Source organism: Hevea brasiliensis, chromosome 1, assembly GCF_030052815.1.
Source record: "Hevea brasiliensis isolate MT/VB/25A 57/8 chromosome 1, ASM3005281v1, whole genome shotgun sequence".
Taxonomy (NCBI): domain Eukaryota; kingdom Viridiplantae; phylum Streptophyta; class Magnoliopsida; order Malpighiales; family Euphorbiaceae; genus Hevea; species Hevea brasiliensis.
This window is the reverse complement of record NC_079493.1, coordinates 107,494,501-107,507,536: the sequence shown is the minus strand read 5'-3', so window position 1 is coordinate 107,507,536 and position 13,036 is coordinate 107,494,501. Positions and strand designations below refer to the sequence as shown.

At 33.2% G+C, this 13,036-nt stretch overlaps 1 protein-coding gene across 2 annotated transcripts; it reads left to right on the top strand.

The window, feature by feature from the left end:
* Positions 1 to 1,688: 1,688 nt before the first annotated feature.
* Positions 1,689 to 10,371, top strand: LOC110672021 (peptidyl-prolyl cis-trans isomerase CYP21-1). 2 transcript variants are annotated; one of them, XM_021834679.2, is made up of 7 exons: positions 1,689 to 1,995; positions 4,446 to 4,524; positions 4,695 to 4,742; positions 5,279 to 5,302; positions 5,424 to 5,606; positions 5,772 to 5,823; positions 9,949 to 10,371. In XM_021834679.2, exons 1-7 carry the CDS (start codon positions 1,897 to 1,899, stop codon positions 10,109 to 10,111), a joined length of 648 nt encoding a protein of 215 aa, XP_021690371.2. In that variant the 5' UTR covers positions 1,689 to 1,896; the 3' UTR covers positions 10,112 to 10,371. The 2 variants fall into 2 exon arrangements, with proteins under 2 accessions (XP_021690371.2, XP_021690370.2); XM_021834678.2 differs by having other exon boundaries at positions 1,692 to 1,995; positions 5,748 to 5,823.
* Positions 10,372 to 13,036: the final 2,665 nt, after the last annotated feature.

Sequence of the window (13,036 nt, the reverse complement as noted above, 5' to 3'; positions counted from 1 at the left end):
TCTTTCGGATCTCTGACCTAATTATTTGACCTACTTAACAACTTTTTTTCGTGATTTTTCTTTTCACTGTATTCGCGATAGTCCTAAGGACCGCGGCGTTACATTTTTCGATTCAAATTTTGAGTTTAGACTGACCTCGCAGTCATTCCCGAGAATGTCACCCATCGCTGTGACTCCCGACTCATTTAACTTCTTGTGTTTTGTTTTTCTTCTTTATACTTAACTATTTGATAATTACTAATTATTTGTATTCAGGGATTAACTAGGTGTCTTAGATGTGATTTTAATCCCCTTAATTGTCCGGATCGACACCGATCACCTGAACAGTAAAATGTACCAGGCTATATAAATAGGGATGTTACACAAACAAAAGAAACTGTGTGATGAAATCAAAATTTGGAGACATTTTCATCTATTTTTCAAAATATGAAAACTCAAATATTAATTATGGTATACTACATGGAAAAAAAAATATATTTTACCCATAAGAAAAACTGAATTAAAATTATTTACCAAAAATTACGGGTGAAGATCCTACATGGGTATAATACCTCATGGTTGCTCTAGCAAAACCATGTATTTATTTATAATATAATAATAAAATAATAAAGTAAAAATACAAAATAGATCATTAAATATTAAATTTTGACTAATATATATTAAAATTTAAAAATACATAAAATAAATAGGAATTTATTAATAGTTATGTTCTTTGGCATAATTCTTATGATCCAGAATTATTTGGCCTTGTTTTGCATTATTTTTAGGAATGAACCATTCAAGCCAGTTGAATTTCTTGTGTGTTATCCATTCCATAAACTTTGAAATTTTTATTGAAATTCACACTCATAACTTTTTAATAGTAATAAATTTTATGTGAGATTAATTTAGTGTAAAAAGAGTTTAAATAGAAATATAGAATAAAAAAAAATAATCTTAAAACCCACTAATTTTGTGCCCTCTTATTTATCAAATTCCTTAACTTTTCTTGCCATAATAGCTTTAAAAAATTTAGTATTTTGGTACTATAAAAATTTTTTAAATAAAATAAAAATTATCAAAATTTAAATTTATAATTTTTTCACTATAAAACAAACATTCAATTAAATAATTGATAAATTGTGAAAAATATTGATTGATTAAGTAATTGATATAACTTCATATCGAAAATTTTAAATATTTGACTTGGACATGTTTAAACCCAGGTCAATCGGTTTTCCGTTGCTTAATTTGGCTATGGTTTGGTTCAAGGTTAGGCAAATCATCACTTTGGACCGAACTATAATAAAAATGAGCAACTGAAAAATCGATTAATTTAGATTTAAACTTGCCGAGTCAAATACTTAGGGTTTTGTATATTAGCGGTGGCAACACAAACCTAAACAGATTAAAAAATGTTTATTGTATGTTTGGATATATTGCATTCTCACATTTTTATATTAAACCTATTATATCCTTTTAGTTTTAATTTTGTTTCTCCTCATTAGAGAAGACAAATTTATCTCACCTCACTCAAATTCCCCGGAAAATCTCCATCCCAGTAAAAATAGCACGGCGGAGATGAGTTCAGAGTAGCCCAGTCCATTGCCGTGAGCCCACATCCCTTTCTCTGCCAGTTAGTTTAAGCTCAGCCCATCTGGCTGGGTACATGGGCTCTGTATCCTTACAAGTGAACTCTCCGGTCCATGATCCATCTTCTGCGCCTCTGGCCGCAGTAACTTCCCTGCATTTACGCTCTCGTAGAGGAAGAGCATCGACGGTGTTTGTTTGGCCTTCTGAAATCATTCGTGGAGAGAGAATCGATTTTCTTTTTTAAATGGTAGCCATGAAGGAGACTCTGGAAAGTAGAGATCATTGTTGATTGGATAATAGAATCACCAACTGCCTATCAGACCGATGCGTATAGAGATGCCAGTTTGGGTTCATCCAAAGTGTCTCCTTCTCTTCGTTGTCCTCTTCATTTTTCTCATTTTCACTTTCATTACTCCTAAAAAGGTACCATTTTTGTTTGGAACCACCCCAGTTTCCTCTCTCTCTCTCTCTCTCTCTCTCTCTCTCTCTCTCTTTTTCAGTATATCCCTTTTATGCGCATAATTTGGATCTGTTTGATGGGTTTTATTTGATTTCGGTTTCAATGATTTGGGTTTTTATTGTTTCATTTAAAGTTTGTGATAATTAATGTCTGTAAGATATTTTTAATCGGCTAGCTTTTGCAAGAGAGTTATTATGTTTTTTGTTATTATGAATTTTTTTTTTTTAATTCTATTGTTTAGTAGATTATATACAGACTTTTGCTTAATCTGGACCATATAATCTTAGAAATAGAGCAAACCACATAGTTTTCATGCTGTTGCCTCTATGTTTTCTACCTAATGTGATTGCAATTACTATAACTACTAACCTCTGGCAATAGATAGCTGATATCACCGGACACTGTAGCTTTAGCTACCTTTGTGATCCAATTTTTCTAAATGTTTTTGGCTCGTTTGTTCAGAAGGTCACTTTATTATGGTTAAGCTGTATTCTACTTCTCAAGGGAGTATTTGCACTGATCAAAAAGAGAAAGGGGACATATACAGTAATTGATGGATAGGAGATTGAGCTTGTATCTATGTGTTTAGGACAAGTTTGTGATAGATCATTAGCCGCTAGAACAGTAGTTACCAGTGCTTGATATTACTACATATTATGCTCTATCATTGCAAAATTCAAGGGAATTGTATTAGGGAGTCATTCTGGAGGGAAAAAATTTTGTGTTTAGGCATGCAGACAGAGGTGGCAAATTGATACAATGTTATCATGTTACAGGTGCAGATGAATTAAATTTCTCTGAGGAAAAATTTCTAGGATATGGAAGGTGCATGCTACTGCATTTTAGTCTTGGTTTTCTTTTTTACCCTTGTGGTCATGATAATAGGAGCTCATTTTAAAGTTCCAGTGTCCATAGATTTTTAGAAAGAAATGAGATTCCTGATCTTTTAAAAAATTGGATATATTCTTCCTGTTCATGTAAACCATCTCCATACATTTGATTTCTGAAGCATGGCAAGTGTGATACTTTCCAAATGTGTACCATGCACGGAAATAGATGGCTGCCTTCCATATTTTTTTATATGATTCGATTCACCCATCTGTTGATCCAAACTCATTATGAAGTTTGAGGAACCTCAGGCTAATAGGAATTGAATTCTCTACAAGTTTTGAAAAAGGAGTGGATATGTCCAGTCCGTTTATATGCCTGCAGCATATAACATGAGAGATATACATTCAAAGACATTGTTTTATTGATAGTTAGCACAGTTATAAAGTTATACTAGAGGCTTCTAATCTCTTTTGGAGATGATATGAGCCTTACAAATGAAAATGCTTATAAGGATATTGAAAATGCTTCTCTTACCAACACCTTTTACAGATCGTATAATTTAATAAATTAGACATTAATTAAACATCCCATTTTATATAATTTAATGGCATATAATTTATATAAATTATATCAAAATGCTTATAAGGATATTTGGTTCATTGATAAATTATATAATAAAAATGCGATGTTTAGTTAATAAATTAGATATTAAATTATTATTTTAACTTTGATGCTATCAACCTCCTTTTTTTTCCAATTCCGCACTGAGTATTGTCATATGGGAAGATAATTTTATTTTAGAAAAAATTATAGCTATAGTAGTGGTTTGATATTATGTTTCCCTTTCGTTGATGCTTGACTCAAACATACAAGTACTACCATGACTAAGTATAAAATTAAAAATATTTAGTCATTTTTAGTATTGCTATTGCACAATGTTGTTTTGTTCCATTGATTACTACATTCCAAACACAAGATAGGATAATGATTCTATCATCATCTTGGCACATTGTCTACCATCTTTGCACGTTGTTTTTTTCAACATTTTACCGAACATAAACAGAAAAATTAATGTCTTGTCTTGTGATCTTGTCTTGTATGTACTAAACACTAGACAGGATAACTATTTCTCTTGTCCCATTGTCCATTCCCATGAAACAAAAGCAGCCTGTGAATCTATAATCTCCCACAATCCCCTCATGCAGTGCACATTTGTTAGGGGTTGAATTTTATTTTGTCAGTGTCTTTTTTACTGTATTCATTTTTGTTTAGCTCTTGCACTAGCTGGACTTTATGAAGCTGTGGAATTGAACAATTTGAGCAATTGAAATCATTACACTACGTTTTACTATTGTTTCCTTAATATAAAATGTGGGTTGTTTATGTTGCTATAATGGCAAATGAAACCAAATGTGTATTTGTGAAAATTTGTTGTTTTGCACTTTTGCTGGATCTTTTTCCCTTTTCTGAGTTCAATGCAGTTGATTTATGAGTAATAATCTTTCCACTCTCAACATTCATCTAGGTTAGCTCTTTATGCTATATCTATGAATTATTAATGTAGTCCTAAATTGGTGTGTAGGATGAAGAAAAGGTTGAAGAGGTGTATGAGATCACCCATAGAGTATACTTGGATATTGATATTGATGAACAGCGTTTAGGTACCACCCTTGCAACAAGAAAGCAAATCTTCTCTTTACTTCTATTTTTTTTATAAAAATCAGAATACTGATTATTATTAAGTACTCTTCTTTTGTTGACAATTCTGCACTTCAATGTTGCATAACTTTGTTCACCTCATCTCTTCTTAATTACAAATGAATTTTTGCAGGTAGAATTGTTATTGGATTATATGGCCAGGTTGTACCAAAAACTGTAGGTATGTTCTCGGAGTCGTTCAATATCTGGATCTTATATGTCTTGTTTAACTAACATTTGCAGAATGTTTGGATTATGGACAATCTGCTTCGAACTTTTAAATCCAAAATTTGGATTATTGTTAGCATTTTTATCATAAACTATATTAGCTTTCGTACATTTACATATTTAAACGAGTTGACTTCAGTTCAAGCTTTTAAACATGTAGTAAATACACTCGAGCTAGGTGCTTCTTCTTCTATAAAGATATCGTTGCATCGACTTGTATGAAATAAGTTTGGACTTGATGAGTAGTTCCTGCAAACCTCCATGTATATAGACATAACATGTATATTACTGCTTTTGACCATGCATGTTGCAAACTTCTACTTGCTCCTATTGCTTTATTGATTTGATGGTTAGTTTTCTTACTGTCTCTCACTTGTGAGATTAAGTAATGCTAAAGTGAGGGATTTAGTTCACGGCACAAGTGTTTGATATTTCTTTGGTTTAACTATATTTTACTTGATTGCCTAATTCTCGAATTTTATTTTGCAGAAAATTTCCGGGCTTTGTGCACAGGTACACCAGAGATCATATGTTTCAATTAATTTCTACTGTTGTATATCCTGGTGGTTCCATATGTTGGGGATGGGACTATTTTTATAATTAATCTTGTTGACATTGCTTTCTTCTTTTGCAGGGGGAAAGGGAAAAAGTAAAAGTGGGAAAGTTCTTCACTATAAAGGAACACCACTTCATCGTATAGTATCTGGGTTTATGATTCAAGGTGGTGACATAGTTTATGGTGATGGGAGGGGGAGTGATTCTATATATGGAAACACTTTTGGGGATGAAAATTTTAAGATAAAGCATTCACATGCAGGTTTGTTTGGATTGATTTCTAACTGCTTGACTTGTAATTCCCAAGCATGAACTGAATTTAGTTGAAGCCAATACTTGTTCTTGAGTTCTGACGCTTCTCTTCTCTAATTTCAATCAACATTTTCTCTGGCCTCTTTTTTAGGCGTTGTTTCCATGGTGAATTCAGGATCGGATTCCAATGGCTCACAGTTCTTTATCACCACTGTCAAGGCCAGCTGGTAAGCCTTTTTAATGTTATTAACAATATAAGTACAATGAGCTGATTTGAAATAAGGAATATTGAACAAAGCCAGTTTTTTATCAATTGATACTATTGTGATTGAATCAAGATGGTTTAGCACAAAGCATCTGTCATTTACTAAATTATTATGAATGATTTTGTTTACATAATTTTGGGTGGGCCAGGGACAATAAATAAATAAATAAAAATGAGTTAATTATTATAAAGCCTTTTTTTTTTTGGACTATATAGTCTTTTATATTTTCTACTATGTCTCCAAAATGAATTTAATAGCTTTTGTGTAGCAAAATTCCTAAACTAGTTGGTTTCATGCCATTTATTGGTAAAATAAAAGTTTCCTTAAAATTAAATAAAAATGCATCTATATCCTATACTTTTTTAAACTCCGCCTAAGTAGTTTGTGCTTAGCCGGTCCCAAGCCCGGATAAAGGAGGAGGGTTGTGGTAGGTGACAACCAGCGTAAAAATTTTGTCACACCCTATGATATGGATTCAAATGATATAAACGTTGGGGCGTCTTCTACTAACGACGCGCTACATCGGAGCCCGGGTGTAGTGATAAAAATGCAAGGGTGTAGGGCGTTCATCGAAAGCGACGCGCCATGCCGGCGCCTGGGTGTGGTGTTAAGTGAGCAAGGGTTCCCACATTATGGACGGGTGTGGGTAAAGAAGTTAGTCCATAGGACAGATAGTAGAACAAATAGTGGAACAGAACACAAGATAGACATAGAAAACAATAGAAGATATCATAGAAGGAGATCAATTAGGAAGGAGCAGGATAGGAGGAGGATCAGGGTTGGTACTTGGAATGTTGGATCACTTACAGGAAAATTAATGGAGCTTGTGGATACCTTGGAAAGGAGAAGGGTGAATATTGCTTGTGTTCAGGAGACTAAATGGGTAGGAGAGAAAAGTAAGGAAGTGGGTAATTCAGGGTACAAACTGTGGTTTACCGGAAAGGAGAAAAACAAGAACGGAGTGGGTATAATCATAGACAGAACATTGAAAGACGCAGTAGTAGCTGTGAAAAGAGTAGGAGATAGAATTATACTAGTAAAGCTAGTACTAGAAGGAGAAACAATAAATATAGTTAGTGCTTATGCCCCACAAATAGGACTAGACAGTGAGAGTAAACAAAAGTTTTGGGAAGATATAGATGATTTAATGCAAAGCATACCAAATGAAGAGAATGTTTTCATTGGTGGAGATTTGAATGGACATGTAGGAAGTGATAGGCAAGGTTATGAGAATGTTCATGGAGGTTTTGGTTTTGGCAGCCGAAATGAGGAGGGAAAAAGCATCCTGGATTTTGCTATGGCATACGACCTAATACTAGCAAATACCTACTTTATAAAAAGAGAGTCACATTTAGTGACTTTCAAAAGTGGGCAACATAGAAGCCAAATCGACTTTCTCTTAACCAGGAAGACAAATAGAGCTCTATGCAAGGATTGCAAGGTCATTCCAGGAGAGGCTTTAACAAGTCAACATAGGTTGGTGGTCTTGGATGTCAAGTTTAGGAACAATTTAAGTAAGGTTAGAAGAAATAGTGTAGCTCGAACAAAGTGGTGGGAGTTCAAAGGAGTAAAGCAAGTGAAGTTCAAAAATGAGCTTCTCGAGTCCGAAGTATGGAAGCTAGATATGGAGGCCAATGATATGTGGATACAGATGGCATCAAAGATTAGAGAAGTAGCTAGAAAAGTACTTGGAGAGTCTAAAGGACATGGACCACCCTCAAAAGAGAGATGGTGGTGGAATGAGGAAGTACAAAAGGCAGTGAAGAGAAAAAGATAATGGTATAAGAAATTACCTAAATGTGATAACAATGAGGCATATGAACAGTACAAGATAGCAAAGAAAGAGGCAAAAAAGGCAGTTAGTCAAGCAAGAGCACAGGCCTTTGAAAAGTTATATGAGAAACTTGGAACTAAAGAAGGGGAGAAAGATATTTATAGATTAGCAAGGAGTAGAGAAAGAAAATGTCAAGATCTCAATCAAGTTAGGTGCATTAAGGATAAAGAAGGAAAAGTGTTGGTGAAAGATGAGGACATTAAAGAAAGATGGAGAAATTATTTTAATGATCTCTTTAATAATAGTCAAAATGGAAATAGCGTGAATATAGATTATAGAACAATAGAAAAGAATGTAAATTATACTAGAAGGATTAGATCTTTAGAAGTAAAGGAAACACTTAAGAGAATGAAAGTGGGTAAAGCACATGGACAGATGAAATACCAATTGTAGTGTGGTAGTATTTGGGAGATATGGGAGTGGCATGGTTAACTAAATTATTTAATAAGATTCAAAACTCTAATAAAATGAAAAATTAATGGAGGAAGACTATTTTAGTACCAATTTTTAAAAATAAGGAGACATCTGAGTTTCTCAAACTATAGGGGAATTAAACTCATGAGCCATACCATGAAGTTGTGGGAGAGAGTTGTGGAGCATCGACTACGTCATGATACTTCTATCTCTCTCAATCAATTTGGTTTCATGCCCGGTCGTTCAACTATAGAAGCGATCTTTCTCATTAGAAGCTTGATGGAGAAATATAGAGATGGGAAGAAAGATCTACACATGGTTTTTATTGATTTGGAGAAGGCTTATGATAGTGTTCCAAGAGAGGTCTTATGGAATGTGTTAGAACAAAAGAGGGTATCTATTAGGTACATACAAGTATTGAAAGATATGTATGAAGGAGCAACTACTATTGTGCGCACAGTGGGAGGGGACACAAGAGATTTTCCGATCTCAATTGGATTACACCAAGGATCAGCCATAAGCCCTTACCTTTTCACATTAGTTTTAGATGAACTGACGAAACATATACAAGAGAGTATTCCTTGGTGCATGATGTTTGCGGATGATATTGTTCTGATAGATGAGACACAAGGAGTCAATAGGAAGCTAGAACTTTGGAGAAGTACTCTAGAGTCAAAGGGTTTTAAGTTAAGTAGAACGAAGACAGAATACATGCATTGCAAGTTCAGTGAAGGCCAAACTGATGATAGGGAAGGAGTTAGTTTGAATGGAGTGGTACTGTCCCAAAGTAATCACTTTAAATATCTAGGCTCAGTCCTTCAAGTAGATGGGGGATGTGAGGAGGATGTTAGTCATAGGATTAAAGCCGGATGGTTGAAGTGGAGACGTGCCACGGGAGTTTTATGTGATCGTAAGATTCCCAATAAATTAAAAGGAAAATTTTACCGTACAGCCATACGACCGGCTATATTATATTGTAGTGAGTGTTGGGCACTGAAAGAGTCCTATGCATCTAAGATAAGAGTTGCAGAGATGAGAATGTTAAGGTGGATGAGTGGCCATACTAGACTAGATAAAGTCCGTAATGAAAGTATTAGAGAAAAGGTAGGAGTGGTGCCAATTGAAGATAAGTTGAGAGAAGGGAGATTGAAATGGTTTGGTCATGTGAAGCGTAGACATACGGAGGCTCCAGTTAGACAAGTAGAGCACATTAGGTTAGAGGATAGAAAGAAAAAAAGGGGTAGACCTAAATTGACTTGGAGTAGAGTAGTACAACATGACTTAGAAGCATTACACATTTCTGAGGATTTAACCCAAAATCGTTCAGAGTGGAAAAAGCGAATCCATATAGCCGACACCAAATTTTTGGGATAAAGGCTTAGTTGAGTTGAGTTGAGTTGTATCCTATACTTTTTTAATGAATTATTTCAAAATTTCAATTTATTATGTAAAACCTTAAATGAAATCATGTTTTTAGATTTTCTGAGCAAACCTGAATAAATCAAGTCTAATTTCAGCATATCATGTGAACAATAGGCTGATTGGTGCATGTATTTAATTATTTTATCACGTTTCTCTTTTTATAAAATCTTGATTCCTGGAATTGTGGCTGAAGAGTAGTAATAATTTCATGCCATTTTGTTTTTGTCAGTGTTTGATGCTTTCTGTTATAAAATGTTCTTACCATGTGGAGTTGACTTGTATTATTGAACTTTGAACATGAACTTATGAAATGACAGCTTTTATGACCTCATGATTCATGTTAAGAGGCTCAATTGCATGTAGCTCCTAAGATTGAGCCCCTAATAATTTGCAGTTTAACTTGTTAATTTTTTCAGGTTGGATGGAGAACACGTAGTATTTGGTAAGGTTATTCAGGGAATGGATACCGTTTATGCAATTGAAGGTGGGGCAGGGACCTACAGTGGCAAACCCAGAAAGAAAGTTGTTATTGCTGACTGTGGAGAGATACCCAAGGGCAAGTGGGACGAGGAAAGATGAAGCTTCTCATCAAGTTAACAAGTTTTTCTATTTTGGGTTTGCTAATTTAAATCATAGATAATTTACTTCTGTTGATTTTGTATAATGGCCTTGAATCTTCATTTTTCTTGATTTAGTTCCTAGGCTTTTTCCTGGAAATATTCTGTATTTCCTTTTCTTTTTTTTCATTTGTAGAGTTTCCAAAACACCCAAATTTGGATTACCAATTGCTAAGTTAAATATTGTGTATAAGTTAAAACACCCAAATTTGTTTCTTATTATTTATTTATTTACTGTGACTATTGCTCCCTCCTTTCAGTCACCTTTTAGGTTAAATACTAGTGGTATGTGATTTTGATGAGTCAATCTAAGAACTGAAATTGGTTAAAAATTTTGGTTTTTTAATTATTTTGTTTGGTTTGCCTTTTAATATTTTAGTTTTAGTTTAGTTTTGATTCTTAAAACAAACATTGCAATTGTTTATATGAAAAATCATGCCTAAATTATTATTTAATATTTAAAATGATTTATTAATACATAATATATTATATAATATATTTTTTAATTATATATATTTTAAAAAAAAATTATATAATTTTTAATTATACAATAGATATATAATTTATGATTAAGCATATTATATAATATAATAATATAGTATAATATAGTACTATACTTAATTATAAAGTAATTTGTATTTATTAATAAATTATTAAAAAATATGAAAGTATATATATATATATATATATATATATATATATATATATATATATATATCAACTTGTTAAATTATTATATATTATTAAAATGCGCAACATTTTATTGTTTTTAATGAATAGTAAAAATACAATTTATCTTTGCTTTCCTTTATTATTTGTATATTATTATATATTTGGATTTGCGTGATATAAATGGACTATGGGACAGAATTTGAAAGCCAATTTTTTATTTTTATTGGGTCATAACGTCTTTTGATACATTTGTATTATATAGATATTTTTTTAGCACAATTGTATAATATTTTATAGCATTTAGATAGATAATTGTATACATATTTATTAGTTTCATTAATTTTTACTAATTTCGTTAATCTTCATTAAAATCTATATTTTTTGCACTTTCTTAGGTGTTCTGAAGGAAATCCAAGGCACAGGAATGAAGAACGAAGCTCGAGATGACTTAAAAGTAAGGCAAGCTGCTGATACATCTTACAGGGGTCGTGTAATCACAGTCAAAGACCCGTGTAACTACAGTCAAAGACCCGTGTAACCTTCTGCCTGGCGATAATTGAAAGAGTCCCAGAAAAGCCTCAGTACACGGGCCGTGTAATCTAACCCATGTAACCATCCAGTGCCTCGTGTAACTTTCTGTCATCAAGGCTTGAAGTGGTAAAAGGAATCTACACAATACACAGGCCGTATAATCTGACCTGTGTAAACATCAAAGGCCTGTGTAACATTTTGTCTTCTATGCAAAGAGGCCAAAACAGCTCCAGCAACGTACACGTCCCAAGCCATACAGTGACACACGGGCTGTGTACTATGTTTTAGCCAATTTCCAATTCCGACTCCAACTCCTATTTTGGCATACCAATTGGACTCCTATTGCCCTTGGGACTCTAAAACATAACCTAGGACATCTAATATAAATAGCAGCGAGCAGAAAGCATAGAAGGAGGAATCTTGAAGAGAAATATCTATCTTTCAAGGAGAAAAGGGAAGAGAGGGATTACATCAGAGCTAAGGGACAGATCTCTCAGCCAAATTTCCACAAGTTCACAGCTGCAGAATCTTTTCTTGGTTCTTTTGTTTTAATTCTTCGGATTGATTTTATGTTCTTTTATTTTCATTATATTATGCTTGTCAAACTCACCATGAGTGAGTAGTTCCTTTAATTCTGGAATTTGAAAAGTAGCGTTCTTGACTTTTGTTATGGATATATATTGAGTTTTATTTAATGGAATTGAATTTTATTCTTTGATTTAATCGCTTGTGTTTTTAATGCATGCTATATATTGGTACTCACTTAGTTATGATATAAGATATTAATTGAAGAACTGAAATGTGAAGATTAATATTGAAAAATCAGGATTTTGAACCTAGGAAATCTGACCTAGATATAGGCTGATGACCTTTGTGTTATTCCATAATTAACCATAGATCTTAAAAGATTTTGATAAGGACAAATCACCATGAAAGTAGGGTTTAGGCCTAATTGAAATACACCTTAGATACATTGAGAGAGGTTCTAGGATATTTTAGGATTAATTTCTATCAAAGTAACAACACTCAATCCATTGATAAAGCAAGGTTAAAACCACAACAGGATTAAGGTGTGAAATCTAAAATTCCAGAATTGTTCACCCAATTAGAATTCTCTTTAAGTTCTTAGATTTATTTTCTTTGGTTTTCAATGGTTATTCAGCTTTAGATTAAAATTTACTCCCTTATAACCTTTGAAAGTTTAGATAGTCAAAATTACCGTGTAGTTTAGTACTTATGCGTATTATTCCTCGTGGAAATGATACTCTACTCATCACTTTATTACTTGTTAGTGATTTTTGCATTTGCGAGATTGTAAAATCAGCAAACAAGTTTTTAGCGCCGTTGTCGAGGAATTTAGTAATATTAAATGATAGGCAATTTAGTTGATTTAGACATTTATTTCTTTTTTTATTTTAGATTTACCTATTCCTATCTTGCTATTTTTCAGGTGCAAAATTTAGTTTATGACTAGAACAACTAAACCTGAAGAAGAATTGCTAGAATTGGATCCTGAAATAGACAAGACTCTAAGAACCATCAGGAGAGAAAGGAGAAACCAAGAGCCAGAACCTGAACCTGAATTCCTTGAAGTTCCAATTATGGCTAATAACAACAATAACAGATTAAGATCCCTGAGGGACTATAGAGCCCCTAATATCCAAAGATTCCAATCTAGCATTAT

Excerpts from the sequence above, each read along its gene's own strand:
- LOC110672021 (XM_021834678.2), top strand. The coding sequence starts at position 1,897 with ATGCGTATAGAGATGCCAGTTTGGGTTCATCCAAAGTGTCTCCTTCTC. Across the intron at positions 4,525-4,694 it reads TATTGATGAACAGCGTTTAG|GTAGAATTGTTATTGGATTA; the intron begins GTACCACCCTTG and ends GAATTTTTGCAG. Across the intron at positions 5,824-9,948 it reads ACCACTGTCAAGGCCAGCTG|GTTGGATGGAGAACACGTAG; the intron begins GTAAGCCTTTTT and ends TAATTTTTTCAG.